The sequence below is a fragment of the Idiotropiscis lumnitzeri genome, chromosome 19 (assembly GCF_059441095.1).
Source record: "Idiotropiscis lumnitzeri isolate Australia: NSW breed Sydney's pygmy pipehorse chromosome 19, RoL_Ilum_1.0, whole genome shotgun sequence".
Lineage (NCBI taxonomy): Eukaryota > Metazoa > Chordata > Actinopteri > Syngnathiformes > Syngnathidae > Idiotropiscis > Idiotropiscis lumnitzeri.
Window position 1 is genome coordinate 1,547,700 of NC_142409.1, and position 26,632 is coordinate 1,574,331.

Consider the following 26,632-nt stretch of genomic DNA (forward strand, 5'->3'; position numbering starts at 1 on the left):
TCTGCAAGGCAAATGCGCATTAGTGGTAATCCGGGTCATTCTGGCTACTGTATTTTCACGACCATAAGGCGCACTTTAAAGTCCCAAATATTCTCCAAAACAGACAAAGCACCCTGTAACGCCTTGTGTATAGACTGAGATCCATAGATCTGTACATGTGCTATTCTCTTGAGCAACGCACCTGACCACCTTGGGGCATTTCACAGTAAATGTTGGGACCCCATGCTGGTAAAGTCTGAGACTACAATTGACTCTGACATAAATTCTGTGAACACTACTCTTGGTGATGGTTTGAGACTGTCAGTTAGAACAGACCAGTGTGTACGTGCAGAGGGAAGCTGGACAAAAGGGCAACTGTCCACGATGCCATATTATGTTTTATCATCATTCAAGCAAGAAACATCACAGGTTTAGACAACAAACTGCAAAACAAAAAACAAACAAAAAAAACACGTTGCCCAAAGCACACCACTCACGACATCTCTCTAAACAGCCATCTAATTGGCTGAGGCTGAATGACTCCCAAAATGCTTTTTGTGTTGTCTTTATTTCTTTTTGCGATATGAATGGCAAGAGAGATGCATGTTTTGTGTTAATTGTATTTCGTAGTTTCATTGGGTGCTTGTATGAGGTTCAGTGAATGTTTGGTAATATATTTAAAAGCGTGACTGTAAGGTGACTAGTGACATCCCTCCCCTGACTTTGATAATCTCACCCTGTGAATATCAATGTATCTCACCGATTGCTAACTGTGATGTCACGAATGCTGCTTTAGCACCTGTGGGACTGCTAAAATCATGTGACTAATATAGTTTGACCTTTCTGAGCTGTCTTTGTCAATATGTGACCTAGCATGCATGAGCTAGCATGCGGTGCGCCCAGTGTATGTGTTGACTAGAGAAATAGCACACACCACTGAGCCTGCTCCCTTTAACTCGGTGTACCCTATGGTTGTGAAAATACGGTAATTGAATTTTATGGCAAACCCATGTTAGCGTCTAAAAGTGCGGGCATATTTTTAAACAATTACTTAAATACGATGTAAAACTGTCTTTCATAGCATAGATAAACGAGTATCTAAAAAGAAAGCACGTTGTGGCTGATGCTTGATTTAATTTCTGACATAGGGACAGTCGTGTCTGGTACGGTGTCCCACAAGGTTCCATTTTGAGGGCCTTGCTGTTTTTGTTATACCTGCTTCCAATGCTATGCTGATGACTGCCAGATCTATGTCCCACTGAGCAAAAAAGATGCTTTCTTCTTGAGTCCGCTTTTGTCCTGTGTGGATGTCACTGAATTTTAATGAAAAGAAGACAGAGCTTCTGGTGTTCGGTCCCAGTGGCTCTTCTACTCTCAACCCTGTTGACCTTGGTCCCCTGGCATCTTATCAGTATTATTTTCCATTGCACTCTCTTATTTATCTAATTTATATATTTGTCTGTATTATTGTTGTATTGCACTGGAGAGGGGAGCTCTCTAATCTCGTTGCACTCTTGAGTACAATGACAATAAAGGGATTTCTAATTCTAATTCTAATCTAAAGCCAACAATCTCAAACTTAGGTTTTACACTAGACAGTGATTTTAAGTTAGATCAGCAAATCAGTGCTGTTGATGGATCCAGCTTCTTTCATCTTTCTCCTGCTCTAGGATGTAGTATGACACACAAATATATATATTCATACAGTAAGTATGCCCACCTGCGTACCTCTGTCAAACGGAAATTCCCTCACCCGGAAAAAAAATGTATGCATTAAATTATCAACTCCTATATTACATTAATGATCAATTCCTCACAACGGAAATTCCGATATCTGGAACCCGGAAGCCATAGCAAAGCCCCCAGTAGCGCAAACTAAAGCAGTTCCCGCTCCATACATTGGAAATACTTTGACTGCTCCGCCATGATTGGATCCAAAACGGCTCCATGTAAATGCCTTCTTTGAAGTTTTGTCGTCTGTCGATCATGGCATCCAAACGAAGATGAACGATAATGACCGTGGAAGAGAGAGTGAAATGCATCCAATTAAGCGAAGCAGGATACAAAGTAAAAAAAAACAAGGAATCGATTCAGATAGTTTACCTGCTGAGAGGAAATTGCTTGCGGCTTGACGGACTAAGTACAGCGGCGTATATGGACGTGTCCTGGAATGCTTTAACTGTTGTGCTAAAAACTTCCCGCTAACTGGACCATTAATTAGAGAGGTGAGCTCAAAAGCGCTATCTGTGGGCATAGAGGACTTTGACGCGACCCGCGGCTGGCTTGAAAAGTTGCACACATCGTCTTGTGTGGTGAGGAAGGGGATGTAAAGTTAGTGAGTGAAAAAAAAAGGAGTATTTTCTTAACATACTTGCACGTTCATACAGGAAATGAACCGTAGTTGTTTTCCATAGAAGGAAATTCTGTTATACGGAAAGATTGTACAATGCAAATATGATTCCGTACTCGAGAAGACAGTTTTTTTTTCAGTTGCTGCCATGAATTGGACTTGTCAGGATTGCGCTTTCATTGTGGAAACAATTATCAAAACAAGCATTCCATTTGCACTTCATTCTTGGTAGACATGATCCCGTACCAGGTCTAAACACAATATTGTTATTGTGTTATGGGTTAACAACCGGTCCAATTAATGGCAGCAACTGAAAAAGAAATGAAAAACAATTGCAAAAACGTTTTTTTTTTTGTTTCTTTACTTTATTTTCCTTTTATTTAAAATGTGTATGATCATTTTGCCTGACTCTATAAATCTTGCCTATCTTTATCATGGTTTAAAAAAGATATAATTTTCATCAGCAAGTTTTATTATTTCTGTAACACATGCTGCTCTTGTCAAAATGTGAATGATAAATAATATAATATAAATAATAATAATGATAATAAATAATAAATAAATCAGATATGCCCAGCACGGGCAAGGCTTGAATTTTATTTCACAGTGATATGATGTACCGTATTTTCACGACCATAGCAAGCAAAGCAAATAATTGCATTCATATCCCACAAAGAAATAAAAATAACACAAAACATGTACTGCAAAGCATTCTGTGAGTCTTTCAGCCTCAGCCAATCAAATGGCTGGTTAGATGTCGTGAGTGGTGTGTGTTGGGGAGCGTGTTTTTTTTTAATTAATTTATTTTTTTGCAGAATCTGTGATGTTTCTTGCTTGCAATAACATGAATGATAAGAGAGACTATGACATCATGGACAGCTTCCCTTTTGTCCAGCTTTCTCCTGCACGTACATACTAATCTGTTCTAATTGAATATTTTACTAACTACTTTACCACTTTAAAGTACCCATACTTTAAAGTATGCCTTATGGTCGTGAAAATGCGGTACTTATGATTTCAGGTTTTGAACAGGTGTGATAGTGGTTTGGCCGTCGTGTGCATGTTTGATATTACCATGGTCCAAGGAATGCTCAGGGTGTTTGTGTGAATTCTCAGGCGGATGGAAAATTAGAAGTAGCATTGGTTCTAACTAGTGCTGTCAAGTGATTATTTTTTTTAACTAATTAATCACAAAAAAATTCCATGATTAATCGTGATTAATCACATTTTTAAACTACTATTTTTTGCGAAGCTTATAACAGATATTTACTTGAATAATATCTTGAAATTGATGCAAAATCACCAAATATGAAGTATATTTAATTCAAAGACTGTTCTAATAGCTTTCTTGGATTCTTGAATACGATCTAAATGGAGACATCTTTGCAGGCATTTATTTACGAAACATTTCTCAAACTGCCCACAAGCGCCACACTCCGGCAGTGTTGGTTTGCAAGGCCCAGTGGTAACTTAAACACAGTGTTTTGTTCTGAGACGTGCTAAAGACAGCTAATATGGCACAATATTTGCAAAGTATGAAAATTATTTTTTAAGTAAATCAAACTGAGTTAACTTAGTTAAAATATTTAACTGGGTTAAAATTTTTGGGATTAATCACCTGAGTTAATGCTTTAATTTTGACAGCCCTAGTTCTAACAAATGTTTGTTATTAGCAGGAATAATTTTTTGGAATTGTAATGTTTCACTTTAATGCACTGCAGATTGAAAGTGTGTTTAAAAATCTGGACCAATTCTGTGAAGAAGAAAAACTTCAACAATTGCTGAGGCTGAAGCTTCGTTATTTTACCCCCAGAGAAGTAGCTAACCTAATGGGCTTCCCAAAAAGCTTTGGTAAGTATCAAATCCATCAGCACTTGAAGTTGTAGTTTTTGTTTGTTGCTACTTAAATAAAGTTGTATTGTATTGTTTGTATTGTGGTATTGAAATATGAAGACATCAAATACAGTAAGTACACTGTACAAGTGGTCAATGGTCCTGCTAATTTATATTACACCATATGGAAAGCGCTTTGTTACAGCTCCAGCTGTTGTGAAATGCGCCATATAAATAGTTGTATTGTATTGTATTGGGAAATACATATATGTATTCGCCAAAGTATTATATGTGCGAGGAGAATTTCTCAGTTCTCTGGTGATATAATTATCCAAAAGTTTTAGGCTTTTAAAAGTACTGTTCTTGCTTCTCTGCAAGGCTGTCAAGGTATAACACGTTACATAAACATTTCTATACACTTGAGAAGAGGGAGCGCTTGATTTCCAAGATGTGCAGTTTGACTTTCATCACAGTCTTGGAACACAGGATCAGCTCAACACAAAGTGCAATGTCGTTTGGCAAACCAGAACATGTTTTGTTTTGTAGACTTGGAAGACTATGTCCTAGGTCGTGTCCTCTTGTGGGTGCGTTCGTCACTAAATGCCCATAGACCACTTTAGAATCATGTTCTCAAATAGAAGACTTAATTCAAGGCAATCGTGCGTCTTGCCATGACTCACCACATGTATATTGAATGAGTATGATGATGGCACGCTGTGCCCTGCTCAGTTCAGTATTAAAAGGGTAAAGCCCAGTCTTATTTGAGCTCAAGCAAGCTGCCCTTTGCCACCAGTTCAGATGGTTACTTTAATGGATGAATATACTGGAAAAACCACAGTAATTTTGTATTACAACAAGAAAATGAATGGCAAAGAAATGTGGGTTTAAACTGTTTAGCTCAAATTGTTCACTGAATTGTTAAGGTTTTAGCTCTATTACAGCACAGAGCAATCAGTTTAGTGTTCTGGAAGGGTTTGCATGTCCCAATGATCCTAGGAGCTAAGGTGTCTGGGGCTTTTTGCTCCTGGTAGGGTCATCCATGGCAAACAGGTCCTAAGTGAGGCTGCGGACTAAGCACAGCTCACAAGACCCCTTATGATGAATAAAATAATTGGACCGAGTTTTCCTTTGCCCAGACGCAGGTCACGGGGGCCCCTCCCTGGAGCCTTGCCGGGAGGTGGGACTCGTTGGCGAGCTGGTGGGTGGGCCTGCTCCCATGGGGCCCAGCCGGGCTCAGCCCAAAAATGCAACCCTTGGTCCCCCTTCCCATAGGCTCACCACCTGTGGGTGGGGTAAAAGGGACCGGGTGCCATGTGAGCCGGGCGGCGGCAAGAGGCAGGGACCTTGGCGCTCCAATTCCCGGCAACACAAGCTAGCTCTTGGGAGATGGAATGTCACCTCTCTGGAAGGGAAGGTGCCCGAGCTAGTTTGTAAGGCAGAGTTGTCCCATATAGATATCGCCGGGCTCACTCCCACCCACAGCTTGGGCTCTTGTACCATTCCTCTTGAGAGGGGTGGGAAACTCTTTCAATCTGGAGTTACCCATGGTGGGAGGTGGTGAACAGGTGTGGGCATACTTATTTCCCCCCGGCTTAGCGTATGTCCTGTTGTTAGTGCTTCTGCACCAAACAGCAGTTCAGTGTACCCACCCTTTTTGGAGGCTGTACTGGAGAGCGACCCCACTGGAGACTCCCTTGTTCTGCTGGGTGACTTCAATGCTCACATGGGCAATGATGGTGCAACCTGGAAGGGTGTTGTTGGGAGGAATAAAAATAACATCCCCACCCCACCCCCCAGAGTAGGATGGAGCGTAAGATCGACGAACGTATCAGTCCAGCATCTGCTATGATGTGGACCCTGTATCTGTCTGTCGTGGTACCGGTTGATCTACGTTCCTACCCTCACCTATGGTCACGAGCTGTGGGTCGAGAACAAGATCTTGGATACATGCGGCTGAAATGAGTTTCTTCCGCAGGGTGGCCGGGCTCTCCCCTAAATATAGGGTGAGAAGCTCTGTTATCCAAGACGGACTCAGAGTAGAGCCGCTGCTCCTCCATGTTGAAAGGAGCCAGTTGAGGTGCCTCGGGCATCTGATGAGGAATACTCCTGGACGCCTCCCCGGTGAGGTGTTTTCGGCATATGCTACCGGCAGGAGGCCCAGAGTACCACACGTTGGGCTGGCCTGGGGGTGCCTGGAGATCCCTCCAGAAGAGCTAGACGACGTGGTTGGGGTAAGGGAAATCTGGTCTTCCCTGCTGAAGCTGCTGCCGCCGCGACCCAACCCCGGATAAGCAGCAGATTATGGATGACAGCACATCGGTAGTTGCTTGTTCACACTCAAATTAACCTGTAGCAAACGCCCCCACATCCACACCCTGACTCAGCTTCTTTACACACAATGAGCAAATATTTCCTTATGTGCAGTTAAGTAATACATGTTGAAATAATGTATGCGTCTTTTTAATCTCTTTTCTTTTAAGCCTTTCCAGAGCAAATCACCACCAAGCAGCGTTACAGACTTATCGGAAACAGCCTCAATGTTGTGGTGGTGGCGAGCCTGCTTCACCAGCTGATCTTCAAGTGTTGAATGGAAATGGAAAGGAAAAAAAAAATCTCTTCGAGATATGATTTCAATTGATGCTCCAAAAACATCCCAATTCATATTCTTTTAATGTGGTTTAATGTTAGTGTTGTGTTAATATTTAATTACTGTACATTTCCAGTTAAAAATAACCCCACATTAAACATTGCTCTGTGGTCTTGCTCATTTTTACATACATACCTATTAAGTAAGTGCCAATGTTCAACCCGTCCAAATGTCCTTTTAAAGTTGCGTTAGTCACTAGTTTGGGATCATGTGACCATTCAAGATGGTGACGGATTTACGTACTTCGCTGAGAGTGGCAAAAGCGATCTCTTCCATGGCTTTGTCCCATTTGCTATATTCTAGGGACCTGACATTGTTAAAGTTGTAATCTTACCAAAGATCAACTAATTTACCCTGCATGAAACCCTCTGAAATGTACTGACATCGTGCTACATCCTTGTGTGGTTGGCTCCTGTGCCCCCCGCACACCTTGCGCTGATGATGCAGAATACGAAATTGAAAAAAACATGTTTGATACTCAGCCACGATGGCGGAACACCATCCATGCTCAAAAAATGCCTCCCACACCAGAGGTGGGTAGTCACGAGTGTAGAATAGTGATGGGCAAATGAAGGTTTTATGAACCACTGAACCATTTGAAGCAATCGTTCAAAATGGTTTGAAGCTTCAAAGCTTCAGTGATACTGACATCTGGTTTTGAAAAACTAGAACTGCAGTCAAGTACGATAGAGGCTTTTAGACAGTAAAACATTAGGATGTATACACACACAGAAACAATGATTGGATACCAAGATCTTTGTACTAAAAAATATGTTTTTGTGCATTGTGTTTTTGAGTAAATAAAAATTTTAAAAAATCAAGCAACAGACCTTATTTAATTTCGAGCTAAGAATGTCATTTTATTATTTTTTCCGAAAGTCTAAAATAAACAACACAACACAACCAAAAGTGTAAAACAATGTTACGCTAAGAAACCACGACTCATATGTTCACACACTAAAGTATAAACATTTCTACATACGAAAAAATAAAAACTATGGCACAGGTAAAGTATATGCATTTCAAAGATTTTTATTTAAGAATATTATTTTTTCCGCAGTTTTTGGATTTAGACGGTTTCTTTTTTTACAGTCAACTTCCCCACATTTTGTATCATCATGTAGCCTGCGGTCATACGCATTTTTTGGCCAGCACAGGCAGATGTGGGTACACATTTTTCATGTTGCGCTGGGGGTAGGGGGTCTTCAAAATTAGAAAATTAAAATTAGAAGAGTTTTATGACTTTTTTCACGTTTGTTATGTATGATATATATATATGTATATATATATATGTATATATATATTTATATATATATATATCTATATATATATATGTATGTATGTTGTACGTTCTGACTTACAGCAGTCACTATACTTAAATACACCAATGCTGGTCAAGACATTGGTCCAATTCATTGAATGAATTTTATTAAACCTTAATGCACAATCATATGCACGTCTACTTATCTATCTTCAAAACATGTATACATTTATATTGATAGTATTTTTAGGTTACTATAATTGGCTGCCATTAAAAAGGTGACTCGAGCTAATTCTACTTTAAAACCATACATTAAAGTATTTGTATATCTGACGACGCTTAGGTTAGCTGAAAACACTTAATTTGAAAACTAAAAGCTGCTGAGAATTACTTACGCTCATCGAGCTTTCGCTCATCGAATTACCAGTGAGCGTCGAGATCGCCGCACGCCACCTACACCCTACCCTGTTGGAGACAGTAACAGGGTTTACTAGAGTTCATTTAGAGAATGAAACAATTATTTCTTCGGTTTTTCTACAGACTGAACGGAGCGTCGGAACAGTGTTTATTTACAGGTTTGAAACGTGCGCCGGAGCGTCAGTTTCAGAGTCCCCATCACTAGTGCAGGACTAGGCGCATTGTTCATCCGCATTTTGTCACTTACAAGCCACCATACAAGTTCAAGGGTGGTAGTTGCGCATGCGTGAAAAGAAGGCTACGGACTAAGTTGTTGGATCACGATCAAGGGTGTTAAAAACGTTATCGCTGTCATTTATGAGGACCACATAAAACATGGTGTCAGAAGTCTCCGACCGGCCGCATACTACAGAGAAAAAAAAGAGAGTGAGTGAGAGGGAAACTAACCCGTAGTAAGTGCGAACATTAACAGAGATATGGCAGAGGGATTCCGCAAACCAGACTCGTTGGTGCTTGATGGTAATATTGCGGAAAACTGGAGGAGATTTGAGCAGGAGTACGGCATATTGGTCATAGCGGCATGTTCAGACTAACCTCCTCCATGTACACAAGCCTTCATACTGCTGAATCTAGCTGGCTCAGAAGCCATTAAACGTGAACACTTGTTTGTGTATGCACCCGCTGTTTGAGAGGGCGACGTAGAGGTGGTCGAGGGAGGACACCGAGTGCCTTAAAAGAAAATTCAGCGAGCTTTGTTACCCACAAACCAACATCACCATGGAAAGATGAATGTTTTTCACTGTGGACCAAAAACAAGGTGAGACTGTGGAAGCTTATGTCAGCAAACCTGAGAATCAAAGTTAAAACATGCAAATTTGGAGATCTTCTGGATGAGCTTGTGAAACACAAACAGGACACAGGCGTTGTAGAGGCTACGCCAAAGCGTTAAGCCACTGTGATGTTTCACTGGAAGGTTGTAATTGACGCGCGGTGTGGTTGAAATGAATGAATGTCTGAAACAGACTTGCCAGTTGAACCTGCGACCCATTTATTTTGTCCACAATCTTCTGTCTTTATATGTAGCTTCATCGGATTTCCTTTTCGGATCGGAACACCCGCCGGGGCAAGGGAAACTTACTACTTAAATAGGCTCATCAATTAACCAAAACAAGCAATAACTATGCAACGCATAATCTGCACCTACAGACATACTTAATGAGAGTGTGAGAAAAATCCTGCTGCTCAAGAGTGAGCTAAACCTGGCTAAAGTAATTGAAAAAATTCAGGACAACACATCAAGACTTGCAACGCCACAGAATGGCCAGCACTACCTAGTGCTTGTTGATTCATACTTGGGGTGGTTTGAAATAGATCTGCTGCGTGACATGTCGTCCACCACTATAATAACAAAGTTGAAACATTTCTCGGTCCACAGCAGTCTACACCTTCTGCTTTCGGACAATGGGCCCAGCTCACTAGCCAGAGGTTCAAGGACTTTGTGTCTGCATAGGATTTCATTCACGTCACCAGCAGCCAGGAATTTCCACAGTCTAATGGAGTGAAAAGAGGCTGTTAGAAAGGTCCAGGCATGATCGAACAGACGTTTTCTTGAACATTCTCAATGTCGCACGAGATACAGCAATCAGCTCTTCAGACAGACACGCTCGATTCTCCCGATCAGCAAGGTACTGCTGACTCCCACTGTCAAAGACAATAACACTGTTAAAGCTCAACTCCTCAGGAAGTCAGAAGTTGTGGTATGACAAAACCAGCAAAGCCCTTCGCACACTCACTGAGGGTGAAGTGGTACAGATGTAGACTCAGAGTGGTTATGATCGCCTGGCAACGGTAGGAATTTTATCATGACTGAAAAGGAAATCTCTTTGGGCGACAGAACCCGGTCTGCTACTCTGGATTGCATGTGTAGCAATGCCGCTGCTTCGCTGTTATGGTAGTCGTAGCAGTTTTGACCTTATCTAAAACAAAGTAACTATTGGGAATATTTTCCAGAACCGCTGGAAAATAGGAGCGGTACTCTTCAAACGCAGACACAGAGAGATTGAATTTAACAAAGGTATTTATTATTACAAACGAAGCAAAACAGGAACACTATATATCTACATATAACCAAAAGGCAATACCGACAAAGTTCAACAAAAAGCGCTGGTGGAAAAACTCACACCAGGGAAATAACGACGAGAACAAAAAGCGCTTGCAAAAGGCAAGGAACACAATGAATGTAAATCGCTTACCACAGAAGGGCAAGGAAGACCAATTGGCGAGCGAGCTCAACGAGATAATCACTAACTGAAAACGGAAATACAACGAACGAAAACACGATACGTAGAATGCAATAAGACGTCTAGAATTCACCACTTGGAACATGAACATGAGCAAGGAAGGAGAATATTCCGACGCTGAGTAGTCAGCATAGGGAGTTTAAATAGTGCAGTAATTAGTGAGTTGACGAGTGACAGGTGCGTGGCTGGTGGGCGCGTCTCTTCAGCCATGACGACATGAACCGGGAACGAGCGCTGGAGGAAACGCCCCCACTCAGCTGGGAAAACACAAAACAACATGGCATGACAGGAACGGACCATGACAGTAACACAAAACAAGAACCCGAGATTGGGTGCAAGATCTCTTTGGTATTGATGTGAGTAAAACTAATGACTGAGTTTAATGCAAATATTTCACACTTCATTCAAATGTTTTAGCCATTTATTTGAAAACAATTATCTGGTCTTTTGCAGAGATGAAAAACATTTTCTGGTATTAATTTAAAAAAAACTGTATTAAAAAATACTGTAACAAATGTCATAGTGAGTGAATTTACTTGTACTTTACTTCAACTTTCATCATTTTGGAGTGTAATTCATGATTCCCTTACCCATGAAACCATCTTCGTCCCCCCTCTTCATTTCTGATTTTAGGTCAAGCTCCACAAACTCATTGGGCACTGCCGACTCACAGTCGGGGCAGAAAGCGCTTCTGGAATTTGTGGCAGCTTACTTGTAAAACGCAGGCAAAGCAAAGAAATTAGAACTGAACAAGACTGGGGCTGAGAAGACTCGCAGCTGAGTTGTCAGCAGTATTACCAAAGTTGTGGGCGTTCTTTATGAAGCAGTGAACGACAGCCCTCTCCAGTTGGAGGCGTTTCTCTCTCTTGACGTTCAGCTTTGCTTTACCTTCTCCAGACTGGAGGAGGGCGGGAGCCAAGACTAATGACAAGCAAGTTAATGCAGTCCATCTTATTCTTTGCGCTCCTGGAATCAAACCCAGATGGCGGGGAATAAATAGCAAACTGAGAAATAAAGTTTGTCCTGAGTCAGCGCAAAAAAAAAATGTAAGTACGTCTTGGACACTTTTTGGAGGAAGTCAGTGAAGTAACGCATGACACTCAGGTTTCTGTCAGGCAGGATGCAAGAAAGCGGAGGTGCAGTCCTCCTTGGTGGAAAGCTCCTGGGCCTTCAGGAAGGCCTCCTGCATCCTGGTGGGTAGCAGCAGGTTCTGGCAACTTCCTGAAGATCGACTTCCCCGTGCTAGCCAAGTTGCAGGGAAGCGCGGCTACTAGGCACTCCTCAACCGCATCCAAATGTTTTTGAATATATGCAACAAATCTTAATGTTGGAAAGCCCTTTCAAAGGATCAAGGTCACATAGTGAGAGCAAGTTCACCAATCACTCACCTGTAGCGCTTTCAGGTGAACAACAGAGCAGAGGCCCCCTGTGTCGACATGGAGCAGCAACTTCCTGCATGCATCCACAAGAAACCTAGAAGTCCAGTGAGTGATTTGTTTAATACTTGCAATTTGACATTCATAGAAATTAGCGCATTCACTGACCTAGAATTCAATTCCATACTCCATCTGGTAGCAAGGCAAGCACTCCAATGGCACTCCAAAGACCTTTTTCTGAGGATAAAAATATCAAATGGAAAGCTAGATGAGAAATTAACATATTGAATCTGTAATATTCTCTGAAACATCAAAACAGCAATAACTGCAATGTGGTGAAAATGTTCAACTGATAGTGTCACCAGCAACATTAACTGTTGAGGAAGCATGTCGCTTGAATGCTTCTCAGGATTGCATAATCGAGCTGCTTTCGAATCACCTATGTGGAATCACTGGTACAGTGGCCTTTTTTAAAAATTATTATTTTATTTATGTATTTTCTTGTTAAATAGCTTTTAATTATTGCACTGTGTACAAGAGCTGTATTGGAACGCTGTATTTGTAAATGTACCAATATTTTTAATTCAAGTAATAAATTAATAAAATTAAAATCACTCACAGGAGTAAAAATGCATCTATCGATCATAATGTACTTCTGAAATATCATTAAAAATTAAGTTTTTGTTATCCCGCAACCAGATGAGCGCTGGGGCACACTAGCCCACCCCAACTATCCAACCAAAGTACTTTCATCAAAATCTGATGTGGTATTTCAAAATAAAAGTTAAAAAAAATCTAAAGATTTTACCCTTATACCCGATTTCGAAAAATCATTAAAAAGGTAGTTTTCGTTATCTCGCAACCAGACTACTGTTGAGGCACACTAGGCCATATGTATATATATATATGTATATGTATATATGAATATGTATATATGTATATGCATATATATGTAAATGTATATATATATATATATATATATATATATATATGTATATGTATACATATGTATATATATACAGTGAACCCCCGGTTATCGCGGTTAATGGGGACAGAGACCACCCGCGAAAACTGAAAATCCGCGAAGTAGCGGCGCACCTTCAAAAATGCTTAAAAAAAATATATATATATATATTTATATATATATACGGGTAAAGAGAGAGAGAGAGAGAGTGAAATTCATGTTATAACAAAAAAAAAACAAATTATTATTAAAACTTATTATTTTTTTATTTCCCAGCCATTATTTTTGTATTTATTCAATTACTTCTTTTTGTATTCATTTAATTACTTCGACTTTTACCTGCTGGTACGCCGTCCGGTGTGCCCTGTGAATGTTATGATCCTCCAGCAGAGCTGGAGGATTGAACAGGACTCTACAAACGCAGACCCGGGAAAAAAGGTGGTGATACAAAGATATTTATTATAATCACAATATAGTCAGTATCCAATTACAATCTAGGACTATGAGGGTCTATCGGCTATGTCAGGTGCGCCAATTTGACATATAGTGTTCGTAAGCTAAAAGGAGAGGGACACGCAGCTCAAGTGGAGACAGAAAGGTTAACAAAGTTTATTTGACAACTTTATCTCCCCTCTGTTCCTCGATGCTTTTCACACATTCCCTTTTATAACATCGGGGAATCAGATTACACTTCAAGAAATCAGATTACACTCAAGGGTGGTACAGTTCGTCTTCTCAAAAGCTGGTTTAGTCCGGTTTATCATTGGCGTGCCGCCATGGGTCGCAGCTGACTTTGACGTCAACATCTTCTATCAGGACCCAGCACGATGTTGTTTGCTTCTGACTTCGATGCCAACTTTTCTATCAGGGCTCCTCACGATGTTGTTTACTTCATCCTCACTTCTGAAGAAGTGCCACCGCCCTGCCAATTGCAGACACCTCTCTGCAGTAGAGGTGTTTCCCTGTATCACCCCTCACACTGTAAACACTCAGCATAGTTCACTCTATTAAACTGCAACATGTTATATGCGCTACATATTAAAATAAGCTGCATCACGGCAAATGTATAATAACCTCTTAATATTATTCTAACAGGCTATAATATATATAATACCAATCTATCGGCGGAAAGAACGTAAAGCGCTGGTGGAACACTCGCACCAGGAAAAGGGAATAACTATAGAACGAAAAGCACTTGCAAAAGGCAAGGAATGAGTAACAAAGATTGCTTACCACGGAAGGATAAGAGGAGACCAATCATCGACAGAAAACGAGCCGAACAACACTTGAACAAGATAACGATCGAAGTACGTGAGCATGATGAGCAAGTAGGATAACAATCCGACGCCAAGTAGTCAGTGTAGGTGGATTATATAGTGAGTGTAATCAGTGAGTGAATGGGAATCCGGTGCGGGGCTGGTGGGCGCGTCTCGCAGCAGCTGACGGCATGGCGGGAGACGATCGTTGGAGGAACGCCCACACAGCTGAAAAAACAAAAACACACGCGGCATGACAGGCACGGATCATGACAGTGAAATGAAAGGTGGCATTCTTCATTTATTTATTTATTCATTCATAACTGACAGCCTCGCGCTCCGCTCGTGCCCGGGCGGAAGAGGTGCTCCTCTTCGGCTTAATTATCACGCACGCCGGACCTGCTCCCCCGAAGCGTGTCTCCGTTCGGTTGAACTCGGTTTCATTTCGCCCCGCCCGTGCCCGGGGAAGGTGCTCCTCTTCGGCTTAACTGTGACGCGAGCATGCACTCCTCCTCCGGAGCTTCCATTCGGTTAAACTTAGGGGCCGCTTGACACCGCCCGTGCCCGGGGAAGGTGCTCCTATTCGGCGTAACTGCCACGCACGCCGGCCGGCCTCCTCCGGAGCTCTGGTACGGTCCGAACCGCGCGAAACATCGCCCCCGATCTTGCCCGGGGGAACGTGCTCTTCTTCGTCCACTCTCCTCTTCGCCCACGCTCTTCTTCGGCGCACGCCAGCCGTCTAACCGCTCCAGCGTCCCGTCGTGCCGCTCGGCAAAACTACAATGCCCCCGAATATTTTTTAGACCCGCGAAGCACTGAACCCGCGAAAGGTGAACCGCGAAGTAGCGGGGGTTCACTGTATGTATATGTATATATATATGCATATGTATATATATATATATATATATGTATATATATATATATGCATATGTATATATATATATATATGCATATGTATATGTATATATGAATATGTATATGTATATATGAATATATATGTATATATATATATATATATAATATATGTTGTGTAGATAGATAGATGATAGATAGATATACAGAAACTGACAAAAATACGGCAGAGGTCTCCTTGACGTCACAGATGACATAAACAGCAAGACCATTTTTCAGTTCGGGCCTTTATCAGTTCTTGTGAGTTCATTCCAAGGCACAGCTCAATGAGCAGTGCTCATGGTACCACCTTTGACATTTGTCACACTGGATCTATTCAAAGAAAAAAAATAAATCAAACACACTGCACTAAAACAATGTAGTGCAAGATTATGTATAAGAAAAAGGGATAGTAAAAACTTATTTTTTAATGATTTTTCAAAATTGTGGGAAATTTTGAGATTTCTTATGCATTTTATTTTAAAATGCCGTATCAGATTTCATTCAAAGTACTTTGGTTGGATACTCAGGGTGGCTGAGTGTGCTCCAGCAGTAGTCTGGTTGCGGGATAAAGAAAACTGAATTTTTAATGATTTTTCATAATCGGGTGTAATGGTCAATTTTAGAGATTTCTTTTGCCTTTTATTTTGAAATGCCACATCAGATTTTGAAAGTACTTTGGTTGGATACCTGGGGTGGCCTAGTGTACCCCAGCATGGGTCTGGTTGCGGTAAAACAAAAACTTAATTTTGAATATTTTTTTTTAAATCGTGTGTAATGGCCAAATTTTGAGATTTCTTTTGCCTTTTATTTTGAAATGCCAAATCAGATTTTGATGAAAGTACTTTGGTTGGATACCTGGGGTGGCCTAGTGTGCCCCAGCGCTCTTCTGGTTGCGGGATAACAAAAACTTAATTTTTAATTATTTTTTATATCGTGTGCAATGGTCAAATTTAGAGATTTCTTTTGCCTTTTATTTTGAAATGCCATATCAAATTTCATTCAAAGTACTTTGATTACACCTGGGGTGGCCTAGTGTGCCTCAGCAGTAGTCTGTTTGTGGGATAACGAAAACTTAATTTTTACTGACTTTTTTTCTAAATCGGGTGTAAAGGTCAAACATTGAGATTTCGTTGGCCTTTTATTTTGAAATGCCATATAATATTTTAATCAAAGTACTTTGGTTGTGTCACGATCGTTTCCCAGCCGTGGCTGGAAAACGGAGGGTGGACTCTTCAAAAACGCTGACACGAAAAAATGAGGTTGCCAAGATATTTATTATGACCGTCAGGTTATGAATCACTTAACAAGAATATAATAGTATGAATAACTAGGGAGTATAAATGGCAATAGGATATCTATAATTACAATCATCGCGGGGGACGAGAACGAAAAACGCTGGCGGAGACACTCACACCAGGAAAGGAATAACGAGTTAACAGAAGGCGCTTGCAAATGCAAGGAACACGAATAACGGAGAATTGCTTACCACCAAAGGATAAGGAAGAATCCAAACAACGAAACAAGAACAAAAGGCGAGCCGAGGAGTAGCTGGACTAAGTAAACACAAAAACGCAATAGACTACACACGGGAAAAACAGGGCAGAGAACTAGTACACAGAACATGAGCATGGGCGACGCTGGTTAATAATAATAACCAGTCCGCGTCGGTGCCTTAAGTAGCCCGTAATCTACGACAGAATGTGATTCAGCTGAGTGGCTCGTGGGCGCGTCTCTCCCGGCCAGGTGACATGTGACGGGAACGAGCGCAGGAGGGAACGCCCACTCAGCTGTAACAACAAACAGACGGATCATGACAGGTTGCATACCTGGGGTGACCAAGTGTTCCCCAGCACTGGTCTTGTTGCGGGATAAGGACAACTGAATTCTTAATTATTTTTTTAATATCAGGATTGGAATGTCAATCATTAATGCACAGTTAACATTAATTTCTCTTTCAATCCCAATTTGGAAAATTTCTTGGTGCAATTCTGAGTCTGTTTTAATTCCCCCTTGGTGAACTTATGCTTGCCTGTCCACAGAGAAGTTTAATAACCTTATTTTAAGTCAAAACTACTGACGTGTTTGCGTTAGTTGGTTTCCTTTTATTTTGAAAGTGCCCAACAGCACGCGCTTTACCGTAATACACAGTATCAAAAATAACAGTGGTGTCTTTGCGAGTGGAGGCTGGCCTGACTGCAGTCGCATACTGCATCGAATTAGAGGTCATCATACTAAACTAAGTAAAATAATGGATTACTTATGACATTATGAATTTAAAGAATGGAAATGGTATTGGTAGTGTTATCGTTTCAAACTTACCGACTTTGTTGCACTTGATTTCCAACTGCCTTGTTTTTTGTTACACTTTTTTATCTTGATGCCCTAAATTCAACAGAGATGCTGCACAGCCACTTGTTGAATCTTAGTTCTCTCATTCTCTTCTTTCAAAACTGCAGTACAAATAAAGGTTCCGTTAAAAAAATAACATAAATAAATAAATTAGCGTTGCGACAAGATAACAGGTGGTGTTCAATACTGCAGTCAACAGCTAATGTTAGCTGAGACATACAGGAAAAATAAGAAACATCAGGAATACAAACAAAATATACAAAAACAAGCAAATAAACAAAATCAAACTTACATTCAGCAGGTAACTGTTATGTAGGAATAACTCCTAGACTACGACGTGATGATCAACTCATTTATTTCCGGCGCGGGCCACAACAACGCCACGTCACCACACACGCCTACTTCCGGGGTCCACTCTCCCCAACCCTTTTCACGAGGCTGTCCCCGTGTATGCCCGTACATAACATTTACCCCCCTTTTAGAAAGAACCACTGAGGAGCGTATGTAACAAAAGATCAAACTTACACGAACTGGATGACGTCAATGCTGGTTACCGTCATAACACTAGTAATATACTGTCACCAACCGGCGATACTCGAAACGGGCATTAAGCCCAAACATAGTCACTCAAACGCCTCGGCTTCATCCGCACACGAGTTGGGCGGGCCTTTGGGCCAGGGCAAGCCTCCAGCTGTTCAGGTGGGTGGCCGGCTGCATCCTGCAGCTGTTCATCAGGGAAGGTACAGTCCTCAAACATGGATGCTGTGTCCTCCAAACCTGCGACGGCGTTCGAGGGCGGTGCCACCTTCCGAAGACGACTAGCATGCCACCGTGACACATCAGTGAGCTTGAAAGTGGCTGGCCCGAGTTGGATGGCGATTTGCATCGGTGCAGACCAGAATGTGAGCAGCTTGTGGTCTCGGTTAGGCCGGCGAATCCGGACCCAGTCCCCCGTTGTGAGTGCAGGTGTCCTCACCCTCCGTCTCCTATCGAATCGCCGTTTCATCTGACGCTGCATCTCCGTGACTCTGGTGCTGCGGCCGGGCGCCGCCCCTGGTGTGGCGACCGTTGGGGCCCGGAGCCAGTTCAGAGGAAGCTGTAGTTCCTGGCCTATCATCAAGAGCGCTGGGGAACTGCCGGTAGTCGGGTGTGGCGTTGTGCGGTAGTGGAGGAGAGTGCGGAGCAGCGCAGCTGAAAACTGCAGTCCATCTGCTAGGTGGGCCCTGATCCCGTTCTTTAAGGACTGGTTCAAACGCTCGACCCCGCCGTTTGCTTCCGGGTGGTAAAAAGATGTGCGGATGTGTCTGATCCCTTTCTCCTCCAGGAAGGCGGCAAACTCCGCCGAAACGAACTGTGGGCCATTATCCGTGGTGATAGCGTTCGGGTGGCCCCACCGAGAGAACACAGATGAGAGAAAGTCTATGACCACCCGAGTTGTGACAGACCCTGTGGCAACCACCTCAGGCCACTTCGAATGGAGGTCATATGCCACGAGGAGGAATCGTTGATGGTGTGGGACACCGTGAAGCTCGCCGCAGATGTCAAGCTGAATGTGTTCCCATGGTGCGGCAGGCCACTGGAAGGGCTGCAGGGGTGGCGTGGGCGGTGGCCCCGTCTTCCCGCTCACCAGGCAGGCTGTGCAGTCCTTCACCATTGTTTCTATATCACAGTCTATGCCAGGCCACCACACCAGGTCCCTGCAGCGGCACTTCACCTTGACAATCCCCAGATGGCCTTCGTGCGCCATGGCCAGAACACGTAGCCTGAGGTCACTGGGAATAACTGTGCGCAACCCCCGAGCCACGCAGACGCCGTTCCAACAGGTCAGCTCATCCCGGACCCTGTGAAAGGGTGCCAACTGCTCCGGGACCTTCGTAGGCCACCCTTCACGGATGTAAGTACGGAGCTGGGAGAGTGCAGGGTCCTTCTCTGACGCTATCTGTAGGTCCTCCAAGGAGACAGAGGCCTGGAGTGGGCCGTGGAGCATGAGAATGAGTTCGGACTCCTTCGTGTCTCGGCTTGAGTCAGACCTTGGGTCGAGGTTTGGGGTATCAAGTGCTGGGATAGAGTTGGCGCGAGAGAGCAGGTCCTCCACGACGTTTTCCTTGCCAGGAGTGAACAGAGTGGTGAAGTCGTATGGCTGGAGCCTCTCTGACCAGCGGTAGATCCTCAGCGGCTTGCAACCCGATCCCGATGTGGCGAGCAGGGCAGTGAGAGCCTGGTGGTTGGTTCTCAGAGTGAAATGGCATCCGTATAAGTGCATATGCCATCGCTCACATGCCCAGACGCAGGCCACTGAGTACTTCTGCTCGGCCGTGTTGAGTGACCTAGAAGCGAACGCCACCGGGCGCTCCGTGCCCCCTTGGACCTGGGAGAGCACCGCCCCGACTGCTGTGTTAGACGCATCGCATGTGACGAACGTTGGACTCTCCAGGTCAAAGAATGCCAGCACCGGTGGTGAGGTGAGCTGGGTCTTGAGTTGGCGGAAAGCAGCGGAGCAGGCCGGAGTCCACTGCCAGACCGCGTCCTGTTTCAGGAGCTCGCGCAGCGGCGATGTAGTCTCAGAGTACCGGGGAAGGAAACGCAAGTAGTACGCCGTCATCCCCAGAAAAGACGACAGTTGGGCTGGACACGACGGCTCTGACAGGCGCAGGACGGCCTCCACATTGGACTGTAGCGGGCTGATGCCCGCGGCGGACAACCGGAACCCAACAAACTCGATGACAGGGGCTGCAAACGTGCACTTATCTTTGTTCAGAGTGAGGCCGTGACTGCTGAGGACATCCAACACCCTCGCCAGTCGCCCGTCGTGGAGGGCAGCTGTCGCCCCATGGACCACGATGTCATCCAAGAATACCACCACGCCCGGGATGCCTGCGAAAATCGTTGACATAATTCTTTGAAAGCAGCTCGGGGCTAAGCTGAGGCCGAAGGGCATCCTGGTGTAGCGGAACACCCCATCGTGTGTCACAAAAGCTGTCAGGTTGCGGCTGTCTGGGTGTAACGGGACCTGCAGGTAGCCTTGGCGGAGATCCAGCTTCGTGAAGACGGACGAGTTGTAGAACTGTGCTGCTAATTCCTCCACCGTGGGTAGCGGGTAGGGGTCCGGGACTACTGCCTTATTCACCGCTCTGAGGTCAACACACGGACGCAGGCCCCCAGACTTCCTCTTCGCCACCACCAGGTTTGAGATCCAGGGAGAGGCATCAATGCGCTCGATAATGCCTGCATCGGAGAGTTTCTGCAGCTCGGCAGTTACTTGGTCACGCAGGGCGAGGGGCAGTCGGCGCAGGGGCTGAATGACCGGGCGCACCCCAGGTCTGAGGAGAGGCTGATGGTTGAAGGCAGTGAGGCAGCCCACGCCGCTGAACAGATCTGGCCAGTTCTGGCGCCATGGTGAGATGACAGAAAGGATGGTGCCTCCCACACTGTCCAAGATGGCGAAACCCAGCTCGCTAAACAAATCCCAACCCATGAGATTGGCCCCCTGTCGAGACACCATACAGATCCTCGGCGCTACCAGTGAGCGTCCAGTGTGGGAAGAGACGACGGACTGTTGTAGCGTTCAACAGTGACTTGGAAGCCCCCGTATCCACCAGCAGTGGGAGGCAGGACCCATCCAGCTCCACTGTACACCATTTAGCTGATCGGGTTTCGGTGGCTACTGTATGGATGATCGTTGGCGCTGGCCTCCCCAGTACACGTTGTGTAGATTGGCCACCTGACGCAGGGGAAGAGCGACAGACGCGGGCGAAATGATTCTGCTTTCCACAGCGTTGACACTTCTGTCCCTTAGCGGGGCAATTCGGGGCCCCCCTCTGATGTGATGGGGAGCCACAGTTACTACAGGCTTTGCGTGCTGTAGCACCGTGGCGTGCTGTAAAGTTCACTTCCAGGTTGTCATCAGCATAGTCAGTGCCACTGTTTGAGCTACTAGCGTTGGTTTGGGGAAAAGGGAATTAGAGGCGGGCGTCAGCTGAGCTGCCAGAGCTGCTGCTGACTCCAGGTGGAACGCTAAATCCACTGCTTTGGACAGAGTAAGGTCATCTGGCATCGTTAGCAGCTTCTCCCTGAGCTTCGGGTTATTAGTGTGTTCAGCTAGCTGATCGCGTATCAGCTCGTCTTCCAGCACACCAAATTTACACAGGCTGGCTAGCCCTTCTAAATCAGCCACGTAGTGATGAACGGATTCGCCTGCCTGCTGCTTCCGTTGGCGGAAAACAATTCGCCGTAGCATGACATTCTGAGGGGCCGAAAAATGGTCCTTTAGCAGCTTGACACAGTTGTCGTATGTAGGCGCGGCACCGAGAGTTCGAAAAATCCGCTGTCCTTCGCTACCGAGCAAGTGAATCAGAAGGGCTTTCCTCCGAGTGTCACTAGCGTCTGAAAGCCCGGCGGCCGTTATGAACGTTTCAAAAGACTCCAGCCAACGTACCCATGGAATTGGCGGGTCTCCCGGGAGGGCGAGAAACGGGGAAAGAGGTGCTAGAAGGGAATCCATAATCCTCGTTGCCAATGTTATGTAGGAATAACTCCCAGACTACGACGTGATGATCAACTCGTTTATTTCCGTCGCGGGCCACAACAGCGCCACATCACCACACACGCCTACTTCCGGGGTCCACTCTCCCTAACCCTTTTCACGGGGCTGTCCCTGTGTATGCCCGTACATAACAGTAACATAAACGATGATGATTTCATGATTTTTCTTGTTTACAGAGTCTGTGCAACTTGCTTGCGCTGCTGAGCTCATTTGACTAACTGCCGCGGTGCAAAGAAGTTGCGCATGCGCACGTTGTGATTGACTCGGACACCTTTGAACCCTTTCACGATTCGCGTAAACAATTTGGCGTCCAGACAGCTGTCAAACGATGACGTCAGAGATGGAGTTGCTGAAACATAAACAAGCTAAGTTGACCTGAAGCTGGAGTGCTGTGGTTAAGTACTAGTTGTATCACTCGTGTTGATGCTTTTAACATAAAGCACCACTAGAGGTCAATACAAACCCTTGTACATTGTTTTGCAAATTCTTCACTTGTACAATACACTGTAAAAGGATTTTATATAGCGTTTGCATTTATTTAGTTTTTATATACAGTTATTGCACGGTGTTAATGTACTGTGTTGTAGGTTTATTACGATTAATATTTGTTGTGTTGGGTTCGGTTTCTAAAAGGAAGAAACCACCGCTCACTCTTGTAGTGTTATAACGAATCCTTTCTTTTTTGTTTCCTTGCAGCAACCAACATCCTAGCTTAGTCTGCTCCCTAGCGGTTCTATACCACAATATTTTATTCACAAATGTAAATGATTTTTATTTTGTGGAAATGGCATTCATATTTCATTTTTATTTTTTGGTATATAATTGCGAACGTGTATTGCTGCCATACTAGAAAACAAAACACACGAAACTTATCATGTAAAAACATGATTGTCATGTAAAATGTGACTTATGTACAAGATGAAAATGATCACGTAAAACGTGATACTTATGTAAAAATGTGAAACTAATCTGTAAAAACTTGAAAATTATATGTAAAAAAACGTGAAAATGATCATGTCAAAATGTGATAATTATCATTTAAAAATGTGAAACTTATCATGTAAAAATGTGATATTTATCATGTAAAAATACAATACTTGCCAATAAATCCATCCATCATCTGAACCGCTTCTCACGGGGGTTGTGGGTAGTGTTGTTCCAATACCACTTTTTGTGCCCCGATACCGATACGCTAACTGGCTGCCCAGTATCGGCTGATACCGATACTGTACTGAGACTTTAAAAAAATCAAAATATAAGCACAACTTTGCTTGTAATTCTAAAGAATTGCATACTAACTTGGATGTAAAATTATTCATTCACCGTGGGCACAAAGGCTCAAATCTTCAACATGACCACCTAACACCATCACAACATACAAGCTCTGATCAATTTATGGTTTTCTTTTTCATGTACACTGGGTCATAAGATTACATTTGATTGAAATTTGAAAATTATTTATTTGTAATTGTATATATGGAAATGCATTTTTTAAACCTCCAAATCTTTTTACATTTCGTGCTAATACGTCAGATTATGTCAATATAATCATTGTCCCACAACAAAGCTAAATTTATTAAAAAATATAATTTGGAGCATTTGAAATGTCGATAGCTGGTATCAAGACCATACTGGTTGGTAACTCACCGATCCGATACCAGTGTTTTAAGGCAGTATCGGCACAGATACCGATACAGGTATCGGTATCGGAACAACACTAGTCGCGGGGGTGCTGGAGGCTATCCCAGCTGCCATCGGCACCCTGAACTGGTTGCCAGCCAATCGCAGGGCACACAAAAATGAACAATCATGCATGCTCTCACTCACACCTCGGGGAAATTTAGAGTGCCCAATCAACCTACCATGCACAGGCACGGAGAACATGCAAAAATCGAATCCACAACCTGCGCACTGTGTGGCCAACCAGTCTCCACCGGGCCACCCCAATACAATACAATACAATACAACTTTATTTATATAGCGCATTTCACAACAGCTGGAGATCCAACAAAGCGCTTTCCACCTGGTGTAATGTAAATTAGCGGGAAATTAGAACACACATTAAAACACATATACCATATACAATGGATACCAAAAGAACAGCAGAACAGCGACAGTCTCATGTTGAAAAACTAAAGCACCTGATAGTCACTCATTTCTTTAAACAACCCAGCAGTCTGCCCATGCATGTGACATTTGTGAGGAGTTTATGCAGTTACTGATGACAGGAAAATACTCTAACTATTCTGTAGCTTTTTGTCATAGAGTGGTGACGTTTATTTTTTCGTGTGAGTGTCTCAGAACTCCAGTACGCTGACGACTGCTGTGTCCCAGCCTCCTCTCCCGCTGAGCTACAGGAGTCTACTAACGCCTTTGTGGAAGCATATGAGAGTGCAGGCCTGGAAGTCAATGTTGGAAAAACAAAAGTCCTGGCTCAATCCCATCCTGCCCACCATCTCCATCCTTTTGACATATCCATCCACGGCGATACAGTCGAACAGGTCCCCAGATTTTGCTATCTCGGGTCTATGGTCAATAACACCAATGATCCAAGCGAAGATATAAACAACCGGATTCGCCTTGCCCATCAAGCCTTTGGTAAGCTTTATCACCGTGTGTTCTCAGAAAATGCTTTGTCAGCACAGACCAAGATTAATGTCTACAGAGCTGTTGTGATTCCAACCCTTACCTACGGGTCGGAGAGCTGGCCTCTCATCAAAACATCAGGACCTTGGAGAGATTTCATCAGCAAAAGCTGCGGGCAATCCTGGGAATTGACTGGAAAGCATGCATCACCAACAACGACGTACTAACCCGTGCCGGCCTCCCAAGCATAGAAGATCATCTCCAAGAACCAGCTGCGCTTCTTTGGGCATTTATGTCGCAGGAAAGACTCCTCCCTGCCCAAACAGATGTTATTTTGTGCACTGGATCATGGCTCTAGACTGGTAGGGGGCCCAAAGAGGCGGCTGAAAGACCAGTTCAAACAGCTACTCCTAAAGAGCAAGATTCCCGTGGACAACTGGGGGGCTCTGGATGCAGACCGCGCAGAATGGAGAGACACAATAGCCAATGGTGTCATAAAGTTTGAAGAAGGCCGGGCACGAGCAGCTGAGGAAAAAAGGTGACAAAAACACCAACGCCTCTTGTTACCCCGTCCACCTCCGACAATTCCGTGTCCAGACTGTCCTCGACCTTTCCACTCACACCTTGTACTCTCACCAACAGGCACACAGACGGAGATATCAAAAGGAAAGTCAACGAACAGATGAGGAGGACTGATCCTCATTCTACGAGGCTGCCATGATAATGATGATTATTTTTTAAATCACATAACGATGTGAATACATGTAATTTATTAATAACTGTATTAATCGTCAGTCTATTGCATTTAAGTGTGAATTCAATGACATAACTCAACTGGACCAAATAAAAATGCATAAGGAGGCAGAAATATGTCAATTTTTCTGGGATGTAGTTCCAACTTGAATTGTACAGTGGTAGCTGATTATAAAGGATCCAATGCTTTCGTGCAAGTCACTGATGGTGTAGTGGTACACTCGCCTGAGTTGTGTGCGGGCAGCGTGAGTTCAGTTCCCACTCAGTGACAGTGTCTATGTCTGCCCTGTGACTGGCTGGCGACCAGTTCAGGGTGTTGTGCGCCTTTCGCCCGTAGTCAGCTGGGATAGGCTCCAGCACCCTCCCGCGACCCTGTACAGGATAAGCGGTGTGGAAAATGACATGACATGACATGCTTTCGTGGTGCTGCCCTAATATATAAAAGCTTTAAAGCTCATACTTAACTGTTTAGTGAGGCTGTTAAACTATTACAGAACAATACAACTTTATTTGTATAGCACATTTCTCAACAACTGGAGCTGCTACAAAGCACTTTCCATTAATGATTTATTTGTATTATCAAAAGAATTGTGCAAAAATTGAAAAAAAAAAAAACGTACTGTTCTGGTCTAAGCTTTAATTTCAGACATGGAGGCGGTCTCAGTCAGGGTCATTTATAGGTGATGGCCTCCAGCATATGACATTTCTTTGAATGGAATTTGAAATGTGTGTATTTAAGGATCTGAATGTGATAGAAATGTACAGTAAATGCATGTAAATGTAAATTTGTATTTCCATGTTTGTACCCATGAGAAACGCATTTTTAATACTTAATATCACTCTTAGTAGTTACATATGGGGTCAGCTCAAGGTCACTGACTCCGAGCATAATGTATCTATGTGCGAATTCAGAAACAGGTTTATGTTAGGTTTTAAATGTGATATAAAAGTAACATAAGTGTGTATTTCTATCTATGTTTTTGGGCATGTTAAATACATACTGATAAATACTGATATCGCTCTTCAATAGCATGGAGAACTGTTTAGGATATTTGGAAAGGTCCCACATTTTAGTAAATCTAAGTACAAAATTCTTTGGATATTTAGAAACAATTCCACATGAA

General features: G+C 43.5%; 1 protein-coding gene across 13 annotated transcripts in view; it reads left to right on the forward strand.

The window, feature by feature from the left end:
* Positions 1-26,293, forward strand: part of trdmt1 (tRNA aspartic acid methyltransferase 1) — a 173,099-nt gene extending 146,806 nt beyond the window's left edge. For 5 of the 13 annotated variants that reach the window (XM_088282925.1, XM_088282914.1, XM_088282926.1 and 2 more), the window contains 5 exons: positions 4,051-4,180; positions 6,643-11,833; positions 11,903-12,271; positions 22,866-25,293; positions 25,398-26,293. In XM_088282925.1, the coding sequence (XP_088139051.1) occupies positions 4,051-4,180; positions 6,643-6,749 (237 nt within the window). In that variant the 3' untranslated portion in view covers positions 6,750-11,833; positions 11,903-12,271; positions 22,866-25,293; positions 25,398-26,293. The remainder of the gene's footprint in view (positions 1-4,050; positions 4,181-6,642; positions 11,834-11,902; positions 12,272-22,865; positions 25,294-25,397) is intronic. The other 8 variants (XM_088282920.1, XM_088282921.1, XM_088282919.1 and 5 more) reach the window with 8 other exon arrangements.
* Positions 26,294-26,632: the final 339 nt, after the last annotated feature.